Source organism: Anomalospiza imberbis, chromosome 3 (genome assembly GCF_031753505.1).
Source record: "Anomalospiza imberbis isolate Cuckoo-Finch-1a 21T00152 chromosome 3, ASM3175350v1, whole genome shotgun sequence".
In the NCBI taxonomy this organism is placed as follows: domain Eukaryota; kingdom Metazoa; phylum Chordata; class Aves; order Passeriformes; family Viduidae; genus Anomalospiza; species Anomalospiza imberbis.
The window spans coordinates 107,642,179-107,654,812 of NC_089683.1; the positions used below are offsets into that span (position 1 = coordinate 107,642,179).

Consider the following 12,634-nt stretch of genomic DNA (forward strand, 5'->3'; position numbering starts at 1 on the left):
CTACCTTAACTGATGCATTCAGTGTATTCCTTCCTCTTCCTACTCAAACAAAACTGAAACCCACACATGTTCACCCACTGCATGAATATGACTGACTCAAGGTCAATCATGTTCATGGAGTTCAGTTAAAGAATAAGCATAGGGAGAGGAAGCAGCTGCCCCAATTTGATCTATATTCTCTTTAACAGTACTACTTTGGAAGTCACCAGGAGATACAGATTTAACAGGAACATCAATAAATGTGACCAAGAACAAACTTGTCCATCTGCTACTGATCACTGGTCAGGTTTGAATCCAGCTACTCTAAAAGCTCCAGATTTCCATTATTTGCACTCTCACATTTTTCTTCTCCAGGTGGAACAATTAAGTTTATGGTTATTCAAAACAGGATTATTAGACTTTAATACCCAACAGCTATTTTCTGATGGAAGAAACTTGAATAATTCATTTTGGTCAATGCACATCAATTATGGTATTTAATCAGTTAAGGTATAGTCACAAATAAAGAGATTCTGAGCAATTCTTATTGTATTTTAAAGACAATGGTACCAAGATTAATACTTCCCTACTAAGAAGTATATTGTTATAAGAAGCGATGTCACTACTGTCATAACATGGAAGTCTTCCAAGTTCACCACCTCGGAATCAAGCATTTATCTGTCAGTCAGTACAAAGCATTTTTAAAAAGGACTCCATTACACTCACAGTATGAAAAAACTGTTCTTAAACTCATCACTACAAATTCTTACCATCTGATAATGACATGATGTCCTTAGCAAGGAATGCTTCTCTTAAAATTAGCTTAATTAGGAATATCAACTCAAATCAGGTAATCCAGTCTTAGCAAATAAATGGCAAAAAGCACTACAATCACTTCTTGCTTTCTACACAACACCTCAGTTTTTGATTACACTTGCAGTTTACCTCAGTCAAATCTCAAAAATAATTACCTTTCATAAATTTCATATGAAATTCCTTCAAGTTGCTTTCAAGTGAATATAAAAGTAATTAATTGCAAGCATTTCTGACCACTTCACTAGGTGGAAGCAATGTAAACAAATTGATTAAATTTTCAGAATTAATAGTTACAGATATGTGTCCCTAACTTCATAAATATCAAGAAAGACAGGAGAGAGAGACTTAACAGGAAGCACATGAGAGTCAGTCCTAAATGATGGGTCATTTGAATAACTCCTAGGGTTAACAGAATAATAACTGAAGGGTTGACAGTTTGGCCCAAACCCCTGAAAATGTGTTCTGAGGTGAGGATATATTTAAGGTAAATGACAAACTGTAATTGTGAATGTTAATTCAGTTACCTTTACAAAAACACCACATTAGACAGAATTTTCAAATGTTAAAAGAAATCCATAGAAGGAAGTAGCAATTAATTGGCATGTCTCTTATTATTTTTGAACTCCATGATGGTCTAAAAATTTAACACATTTTCAAATGAACAGCTATTAATGATGAACGGAAACATTTAAATACATCAGCAGTTAATCAGTGTTACCTAAAAGCAGGTATTTAAGGACCCTGGCACTTCATGCTGTGAGACTAAATGCTAACACAGCTGGGATAAATAGATTCCACACAAGTCCTTAAACTACTGATTTCATCAATTTTGCACACCTAATGTCACCTTCCTCTCAGACTCAATCTCCTTACACACACAAATGGTCGGCTTAGGCAGCTCGTTTTCAAAACTTAGCAACCCTAGCATCCCTTTCCCCTTTGAGTTGCAAATTTTTGTCTAAAGAAATTTATGAGGGAAAAAAGTCATGTTTCCACTTCTAGAAGGACAAAAATCAAGTTGTAATATGCATCTGAAAGAGGGAAATAGCATCCAAACTCTTACTTTTTTCTGAGGCACACTGAACATTTTCTGCCTGTAAAATGCTGCAGGATAAAGTAAAGATGATTCATCACAACTCAATTTTTACTGTTTACAGTGTTATTTGCTATTAATGTCAATGTTTCTGTTGTTAGGAATTTATGCTTTGATTTACTCAAACCTAAGACCAAGGAGGCTGAGCTTTTATTTTTTTCCCCTGTAATAGAAACAAGCATATATGCCTCTCTCTTTGCATGAAGAAACAGGCACTCTAAAAACAATGAGTTAATGTTATCTCTGTACACCTTGCTTTCTGCAAGCAGCCTTTATAGAAGTATTTGTTAGATTTCAGACAGGATGCAAGAATCCCCTTGTTTAACACTGCATTCTACTTTTGTTAGCCTAAGCTTACACTGAAATCTTTCTTTTCAGGGAAGTAATGTGAGATTGTTTTTCAGCAGCTGAGTTGTGTCACAGCCTCACTCCTAAACAAGTCTTTTTCAGTTCCTTGCTAAATGGGAAGATATTGTGGGTGCTCCGGGAAGATAAAACATCGAGCAGCTCTCCTGCCGCACTCACCAGATCACTTGTCAGTCCTTTCCAGTCCTATACAATGTATCTTTGTTCTCAGCTGTCCTGGCTGCTTCTTAATTTCCAGACTTTAAAGCTTTTACATTAAAATTGTAGTTCTCTAAACCTCCTAAGGGTTAGCCTCTGCCTTTTTGTCATTTCCTATAGCTGCAGCAAACAGATATTCAAGCTCAATCTCCTGCTGTACAAGAGAATTTGGCAGTAGTATTAAGTAGGACCAACCTGAAACTTGGGGAGAGGGGCAGGAGTGTCTCTGGTATTCTTTTAGTCCTGTAGCTATCTCTATTATTTTTCTAAACATAACAGCAATCTGGCATGGAGTTCACTTTGTGTAAAAACAAACAGAATCAAATGGTAACTATCAAATCATAACCAAGATTATTAGGTTGTTGGGGTTTAGGATTTTTCCTTTTGTTTCTTTCTCTTAAGGAATTTTCTCCCATTTTGTTGCTAAGAAACAATAACAATTGATACTTAAGAGAGACAAAAGCAGTTGCCAAGCTCAGGGTTGAGATTTCTCTTGGAGGAGCAGAGAGAGATACCAAAGAATTTGGCTGGGGTAAAGGGGGCCTGGGTGCACCTCCTAGCTCTCTTGCTCTCTCAGCTTCAGAGGAAAAAGTCGAGCTCCTGCCTGAGGTGGGGAAGAATTCGTTGCGGCTGCTGGACCCCAGCCCTGCCCGGTTTCTCCTGCCACAGGTGAGTCGGCCTTTGCTCCTGAGAGCAGCCATTGAGCCAGGGCCTTATTGGCACCCTGCCTCACTTGAAAAGGACCCTCGCCATTTGTTCGGGTGCCTCGGGGAAAAGACCGGGACCCGACCCCTCCTGGGAAAGCGCATTTTCCCAGCTGTGTGCGGCAGAGGAGCCCAACTGCCAATGCCCAGATCCGCTGCCTTCTGCCGCTGCCTTAGGCTTTTTCACTGCACTCTAACTCACACTACCTGCCTGCCGGGACACCCCACGGCCCCTGCTACAGCTGCCGAGTTTCTGCTACCTCTGGCTTGCTACCCCAGACGTTGCTGTTCCAGCAACCACTCCGAGGTCCCTGCTGCAGCCCATTTTTGCCATCCGGCCCGCCCGCCATTGCCGCGTGAAGGAGACGCGGCCGGGCTCGCTCCGCAGCGCCCCCTGCAGGCGCGGGGGAACCAGCGCACCGCCCTGCCCGGCCGGGAGCCAGCAGCGCCCCTGCCGGCTGTGCCCGGAACTGCACCGCAGGGGAAAGTGCCTGCAGCCCAGAGAGGCTGGGACTGCGCTTGTGCTGCTGCTCGGTGCCGCTGGCGTTGTTTGTCTGCCTTGTTATCCACACACATACTACTAAAGAGCTGTCATTCCTTTTCCCATATCTTTGCATGAAAGCCCCATAATTTCAAAGTTATAATAATTCTCCATTTCAAGGGAGGTTCCTGCCTTCCTTGGCAGACACCTGTCTTTCAAACAAGACAGAAGTGGTTGAAATTAAAAATGAATTCTCTTTTCACTACATGGCAATTCTTTGACAACAAAAACACCATGAGGTTTTCCTGGTGATTTTGGATTTAGTTGAGAAGACATTAAATTAAAACTAATTAAACAATAATCCATTTATATACATGCAGATTTTTTCAGTGTTGCTGCCAGGAAGAAGCAAAGAGGTTGCCTAAAAAATGACATTAAGCTAGGTAATACCTTGGTTGAGGTGTGTGGGTTCTGTAATCTGAATACCATTCACAGAACACTGTGCTCCATTCAGTGGGATGAGGTTCACAGTACCATTGAGATTTTCAAAGATGCAATGCTCACTTTCCAGATCAAGGCCATGAAGAACTAAACACAAAGAAATAAGATAACATAATTAGATTCCTCACAACTAGTAAGATTAACATGCTAATAATAATTTATTAAGAACACACTGCACTACATATCAGAGAGTATATTTTCTCTTTACTCTGCACAATGTTTTCTCCCTTTATCACATCCTGCATGCCTTAAATATTTATTGTTTTATTCTAGTGGAAAGAAGTGTGCTGGGTTGGTTTTGCTTTTTTTTTTTTTGTGTAATGGTCTTTATTCCTGTGCTTTGATGCTTGATTAGCAAATGCTCCTTTCTTTTCAATAAAAACCAGAAAAGTACAATTCACGTATTTGTAGAAAGAGATTCTTTAACGAGTTTCACAAGGAAATAATGAAAACTTGTAGACCTTAGGGCAATCATGCATAAATCTGAAAAGACAGGATATAAGATGTCATTTTAGACAAAAGGATGGCTGAAGTAAAGTTCATAGGTCCGACGACATTCAGAGCTTTTATCAATCAATTATGCTATTTTCCATTTTTCCTTCAAATAATGTGTGATTATGTGTATTGCTCAATACCACAAGGCATCACAAGTTTGGTAATTTAATGGAATTTATTAAGAGTAATTTAAATCCAGACAACTTTTGGCCCATGAAACTTTACCAAACTAAGTTATTTGACTCTCAGATTCCAACCCAAGAGTTAAAGGATGCAGTTTACTTAATGAAACTGCCTTCCAGGAACTTATGTAAAGCTTATTGATAGGACAGTCCAGATCTGGCAGTTAATTGCATTGGTAAGAAATCAACAGAAAACCCAGTAGATTTTTACCCATTTTCAGAATTTTTTTAAACTCAAATCTGAAGTCCCAAGACTATCTTACGTATAATAGTCTAACAACACTGTCATTGTACAAAGGTTAAGAGAATGATTTTGCAGTAATTGTGACAGGTACTATACAAAAAAGGACAGTATTTTTACATGATGCTATTTCAAGAGAAGAAAGAAATCAATTAGTAGCAAGTATATGAACATACTTAAAGCCCACAAGCTATGCTAGAAGGCATGCTCTTTGAAGTAAATCACATGCATTCAGCTTTCAGATTCTCTAAAAATTAAAATACACAAACCACAGAACAACTAACAGAAAAAGGGAAAAAAACATATGAAGCTTAGCTCACATATTAGGATACTGGAAGAAGAAAGACTATAAAAATGCCAAATTCCATACCAATGTCCTGTTCTGTTATAGCATCTTCTCGGCCAACGTATGTTTGGCCCTCCTAATTAAGAGAGAAATACATATTATTTCCAGTCGGAATCTCCTTATCTCTCCCACAAGAATATGATTTATCCTTCCACTTTCTCAGGGTAACCCGAATGAAATACATATTTAAACATACATGAGAAAAAGGAATCATGCAGCATTTTCAAAATGCTTTCACAGTCTTTATTTTATACCATTATAAGCAAATTCAAGTTTTAACTGTCCAGTGCAAAACCACCTTTATAGTTTTGAGACAATCTAGATTTAGTTTTTAAGGTCAAGCTTTATAACATTGTTAATAACAAACCAATGCACACAGATAAAAATATGAAACACCTATAGCTGGGTAACCAGTTGACTCTCAGGATAAATCTAAACAGATACTTTAATTTCGTCATTTCCAACCTCTTAAGAGCTTTTCTTACTGCAGCAGACAAGCATCAAGAGCTTTTCTTACCACAGTAATGTAATGAGAACTATATATAGATAGCAAATCAATACTGTAATTTTTCTACTGAAAAGAATCACAAGGCAATAAAGGCTACAGAAACACAGATGTGTATTTACCTTCAAGTGGTACAAGATGATACCAGTACTGAGAAGATCGTCATCAATGCCAATGAGATGAGGCAGCTCAGAATCTAACACAACACCTATCCCTTCTTTCCTCAGAGCCAAAGTTTGTTCCTATAAAGGACAAAAGTCTATTTATTAGGATGTGCAAGAAATACCCCTCTTCCAGCTCTTTCTAAACCACATTTAATGTAACTTCTTCTGTGTAATATGACACAAAATGAAGAGCAATTTTTTAGAACTTTTTTGATTTTACATTTTAAATATGACTTCTTTACTTTTATTAAGCATTCCAAGCTTACTGTTGACGAAATCTGTGAAGGTGTTATTTGAAGGACACCAGACAAACAGCTGAACTATACCACAGAAGGAACATAATTAAGAGTGTAACAAAGTAACACTGTCTAAAAGCAAGCTATGTGCTACCTTTCACAATGGTAAGGAGAATTTCAAACTCCTCCTCAGCATTTAGCACAGCTAAAGAACAGAAAACTGAAATCTTTTCAGCAGTCCTTTCAATAAGCTGAAACTTGCACAATAAAAACTCCAGACGCTTGACAATTCAGTAAACCTAAGCAGTTGAACTATCATGCAATGGAAGAGAAACGGTGCCAGTAGTAAATAAATGTAAGAAATATTCACAGCACATAATTTCAATTCTTCAGAATTTCTTTGGGCCACATAGTACAGCCATCCATAGGTTGAAGCACCATTCAGCAGGACTTCAAGTGGGAGATTTCAGCCTGGGATAAAGTAATGTATCGTGTAGTACACAATAGTCTATGAAATAAAAAAGTTAATTATAGCTTTGAAATACGTTTTAGTATTTAAAATGTTTAAACATTTTCAAGTTGAAACAGAATCCTATTGGCTTCTACGCCTGGAAGATTACAATAGAAGTTATGAATGTCTCCACACACACACAATCTTTCACGACAAATGTGTTTTTCTGTGTAAAAGGGCTAAGCCCTAACAATCCATGAAGCAGAGCAATTGTCAGCAAGTATTCCTGTGTATTTCAAGGAGCACACTTTTCTCCTGGTGCTAATAAAAATGGAAAATAAGTTTTGTGACAGCTGCATGACTACTCCTTTTCCATGTCATCAAATGCCTTCTCCAGAGCCAAAAAGACACCACGCTGTTTGTAAGAAAAAACAACATGGATTGCTATATGTATTTTCCTAAGTACAGCAACTTGCAAGTCTAAAGAAGAAAGAAGATGTAAAATCTCATTTCCCTACAGAAAAAAAAAAAAAAAAAAAACAACAACATTTTCAATATTGATACTGTCTAAAAATTTCAAGTTTGGATACATCTGGGCAAGATGAGATGATGACACAATATATAAGATTCTGCAAAACAAAACTGGGAAATGTTACTCTGGTCACAGATGAATTAAAAAGTTCTCCAGCATTCAGAAAGAAAAAAATAAGCTGTGATTCATGTGCAGCTCAGATATTTACAATGCACCCAGAAATTCATTCATATTATAAAAGAATCACATCATAAACCTAAAAAATACAGCTTAATTAATCGTTCATGTGAAAAAGTAATTTCAGCCAAAAATAGCTATCACATATTAGATATTTACTGAGTAGCATCTACTGTTATACATAATTTATAATGTTCCCACATGACAAGGATGAAGACAAGACCCTGTGGACTGGTGACCAGTTACTGCTAGCACCTTCAGCCCAATGGAATTGATAAAATATTAAAAGCTGAATATTTTTTCCACAGCACAACAAAGCATTTGCCAATGTCCCTGACAGAGGAAAAAATAAACATCCCAGGAGACAAAAAAATTATCACTGGGTGAGAAAAACAGCTCACAAATAATTAAGAATAAGGAAACAATATCATTCTTTATTTTCCAGTCTTTCAATATTCAACACATTCTTATTATAATAAGAAATTAATCATGTATAATTGTGATTTAAAACAGATGGATTGCTTTTTTATTCAGATCTAAAATTAAAGAACACAAATTAATTTGAATTTCTAGAGCTGCATTTTGTAAATGACTACCGTTCACACACAGAATGCATCCTGTTAATGGAAATTTTATAAGAATGCAGCAGACAGTAACTGTGATTAACTACAATATTTTTTAGCTTAATACAGGCTGTAAATAAGCTCTTATCTTCAGAGACAATTTACTAAAACAACCTGAATCTTAATCAGATACCTGGAGTAACTCCTAAACCTTCATTAATAGGTTTAAAATTTAATTCCAAATACAAAAGTTTCTGCAAGGATGCCTCCAAAAGCCAAATTGTGCACTTCTGCCCCAAAATGAAATCACAGAGACATCACCAACAATAAATCTTTATTACTCTGTTCTCTAACAGTGAGAGAAGGAAAAGAAAAAGAGCCAAAATAAGTAGTCAAACTGTCCCTCTTTCATCCTCGACAGCATAGGAAGAAAGTTTTTGAAGAGGGACAGACTTATTTTGAAATAAATTGAAGGTGTGTAAGCTGTTACAGGACAGAGAAATTATTAGATTTAATCCACTATTTAATTCACTTCCATTTGTGCTACATAATTTTAAGTGGTGAATCCATAACTCAAATTACAAGAGCAGGAAACATCACTGTTCCTATTAAAAATTACTAATTCAGAAAATTTTAGAAAATCTCAAGATGAAGTTGAAAAAAGCTGACTGTACCCACATGCTTCTTAGCTTGAACTATCCTTGAACAGAAAAGTGTACACATACTCCCTCAGTATTTAAGATGTGTTCACAAGCTGGGGAAAATAAAGCAAGCCGAGTTATTATCCACAAAGGAGCACTTTGGTTTGTACAAGTGGCCACTGTGATAGGAGCAGAAAAAGTTTTTTTTTTCTTTGGGAGCTGTTAGATCAAATGGACTCACTTGAAGAGTAGAAACTCAGAAAGTAACTCTGAGACAGAATACAAAAACCCACGTATTTAAGTAAAAGTTAAAATAAAGGGATTATATAGTATATTTAAATTCTCATCTCTTTGAATTCAGCTCTGACTCAGCCTGATATGGTAAATTCATTTACATTTATATGAAAGATATAAAAGCTTTTGTGAAAACTCATTTCTTCTGTACTGATGTAGTAAGTTTATTGTATTAACTGACACAGAGGCACCACTAAACTGAGATATGATCTGCTAGTTCAAGGAGAAATCTATGACTGAAGTACTCACTTGAGCTGAAAAGTTCATCATCATCATATACAACTATCCATTATCAAGACCACTGCTGTGACACACAGGATGTCTTTAAATGGATCTCTTTGAATGCACACACAAAAATAGAAGCACACAGCTTTACTTTTTTTGGCCAACAAGATACTGAATTAAATTAAAAAGGAAAGTTAAGTCCAAAAGGCATTTCTAAAATTCATTTACCAATCTAATAGTAGAGAAAAACATTATACTGCTATTGTCCCAGCACATATTAAAGACTACATGTAATTAGTGCACTGCAGTGAGCAGTACCTCTCAGGGGAGTTCAATTTTTGTCAAACTTTCCAATGCAGAAGTGCAATTCCTTTATTTAAATGTTGAACAGATACCTGCTGGTACAGAGTCCTGAGAATACACTGTACAGACACTTGCAGTAAAACATGACAATTTACTTAGCCAGCCTAATGTTCATATTTCTACATTTAAATTATCAAGAAAACCCACATAATACCAAATTTAAAAATTATGTACAAAAACATGCAATGGCAAAAGTCTTGGCATTAATATTTAACCAGACTATATATGAGAAAATTCTTATGCTAACAGGTACTTTGGTTGCATTTGATTTTATTGAAAATATGCTATTATATCCCAAGTTCAAAAAAATGTCTGACCATACTCAATGGCCCGGCACTAACAATAAGTCCTCTATAAAATGTATAGATGTAAACTGCACACAAGCAAAGTTCTTAATTGGTCTTCCTCCAGTTATGTATTCAATTCACTTTGCATTTCCTTTAAATCACTGGAAACAAATGTTTCATACTTAAAGAAAAAATATTCCAGCGTTCAGAATTCAGATGCTCCTGAAAAAAAATATTTCCAAACACAGCAGATACATATTAAAGAGACTATGTAAACAGAGAGAGGAAATAGGGTGAAGCAGCCTCAGCTGCCATAATCAGCACGAGTGAAAATGCAAAACTTCTCTCACTGAAGTCAGAAATTGATATATTCACCATTAGAGCACTATTAGGTAACTTAAAATCACAGTTCCATTGCAGAGGTTCTGGACAAACACAGGAAGCTGACGGCAGTACTGCTGGATTACAGCAAAGAATATATGGCAATACAGGCAAACCCACTTCAAACCCAGTTCAGACGTGTGCTCTAAGATGGCTACACTGTTTGAGTTTCCAGAGTTAAACCTTCCACAGAGAAAATAAGATAAAAGTGTGGGCAGGACTGTGGTGAATGTGCAAAAAACCCAAGAGGGGAAATTCCCAAACAAGCATGCTCACTTGATGTTTCTTATATGAGGAAGAAGAAAAGAAAATTGATTGTCAGGAGTTCCAAACCAAAGAGCAACCCCTTGTTAAATACAAGGACACTGCAGACACCAATAATTTACATGGCTGCAAGAAATTACCTGGAAAAAAAGATGAGAAAAGGAAAAGACGTACTCATGGACAAAGACACAGGGTATCCACTGTTTGGGGTTCCCTAACTTCAAGAATCACAGACACAGAAAGCATCTGGTGTTTTCTGGAGAAGGATTGCTATCTGCTTGCCCTGTTTTATACTCCAAAATTGAGTGCAGCTGAATAAACTATAACTCGCCTACATGGAGCTTATTCCCATCATTTGGGTGGTATAGTCCTAATGCAGGCTTTGAATGGATTAAAAATTGCAGGATATAAGAGGAATATACTGCAGAGAGACTTATGTTTATGTTTACATAATATAAATTATTAGAATAATTCTAGATATAATTCTTCTCAAAATGCTACATAAACAGAATGACTACTCCTGTGAATTTTCAACTGCATTGCATGCTAATTATTGTATTTATAAACATGACAGCCAACTATTGAAGTTGCACTCACAGTATTAAGAGGCAAGTATAGAAAAAAATTAGTAAAGCTGCCAGTAAGCCCCAAAAAACACAAGAAAGCTGATTTAATTGGTTCTGTAATTAAAGGAAAACCTGAAGAATTTTACCTCTGCCTGAAATGCCAGCAACATTTGTCCTACATGAGGAGAAACGACTGAAAAGTGACCTCCTGTGTTACAAGTGCTGTGCCCAAACACTGTAACAAATAATTTTATAGATTACACTCAGTCTCTCAACCATTATATAATGCAAAATTATTTCAAATATTTGGTCTGAACTTGGTAATAGCCAGTTTATACTCATGTACTTTGCATCACTATTGACATTCAGCTGAAATAATAATTTTCTTTCTCCAGCCTTTATTCATTGATACTGGCAGTAGTGGTATCTATTCTCTATACTATAGTTATACTATGCCAAACTCCAAGCATTTCCCCCCAGGAGATGACCAGGCTCACCATATCCCAGGGTTTAGCACACCCCTTCTCAAGGTCTTCTTCTTTGCTGACTTCCACGGTGTGTTCCCAGTGTGTATAAAATTTTGCCAGCACCACGTACACCGCTCTTTTCCACTTACTGCACATAATATCTATCTGATCCTTCCAGATTCATAAGTCTTTCATGCAGATGTAGCATCTCATGACAGTAAAGTCTCATGACATCCTCCTCCTCTTCCACAGTGTAGTAAGTCCTTTGAATTGCAAACTATTTACCATGAACGACTCTCCTGTTATCCTTAGACTCACCCAATCCTCTCTCAGATGCTCTGCTAGAAAAATTACCTTTAATACCAGCAAACTTCACCAGTTAATATATTTTAAATAAACATTAAATATGATTAAGCCCAAAAATGTGCTCCAGGACCACCTCCCCAAAACCCCTACAACTTCTCTCCCCTCCCAGTACCACTGTTTCCATCACATTCTCGGTATAAGCATTTCAATTATATTTAAATCCTTACTTCCACGCTACATAAATAAGGAAATCTTTTACTATACATCCCAGGGTCAAATGCTCCAACAACATCCACCAACATGAGAACCAGTCCCCCGCTGTTTCTAGCAGGGATCACTGTTAAATAGAACTAGATCCAGCACACACTGAGCAGACAAACCAGGATCAGCCAGCTCAAGAAAAAATCACAGACAACAGACAACATGACAAATATTCATTACATAGTAAAGTACTATTTTAAACCAAAGAGATTTACAGAGAGTTATGACTATGATTTTGAAAGACGTGGCAGGGAAAAAATCCACCATTCCAAAGAAGTCTACTCAAGAAAATCAAATTAAATTTTCCTTACTAGTCCAGCAAATAAAAGTTTAGCCAAGTTTTAGAGTCCTTCCACAATTCACTTCAGTATAACAAATATAAGTCAGAGCATCAGTTCTGAATTTAACTTTAAATACTTATTTCCACAGAGAAATAATTAGCTAATTATTTTCCATTCATTTTATTTTGAAAACAGAGTTTATAATTACTTTTCTGGAAACGGATGAAGGTGTGATCACCTTACCTTCTTTCCCAGACATTATGTGCTA

The 12,634-nt window shown here is 36.7% G+C and overlaps 1 protein-coding gene across 6 annotated transcripts in view; it reads right to left on the reverse strand.

Moving 5' to 3' along the window:
- Positions 1-12,634, reverse strand: part of KIF16B (kinesin family member 16B) — a 147,796-nt gene that overhangs the window by 78,970 nt on the left and 56,192 nt on the right. For all 6 annotated transcript variants that reach the window (XR_010997831.1, XR_010997832.1, XR_010997833.1 and 3 more), the window contains 3 exons: positions 6,030-6,149; positions 5,427-5,478; positions 4,088-4,225 (listed from right to left, as the gene is read on the reverse strand). Coding sequence is in view for 3 of the 6 variants with exons in the window: in XM_068186317.1 (XP_068042418.1) it covers positions 4,088-4,225; positions 5,427-5,478; positions 6,030-6,149 (310 nt within the window). In the remaining 3 variants the exon portion in view is untranslated. The remainder of the gene's footprint in view (positions 1-4,087; positions 4,226-5,426; positions 5,479-6,029; positions 6,150-12,634) is intronic.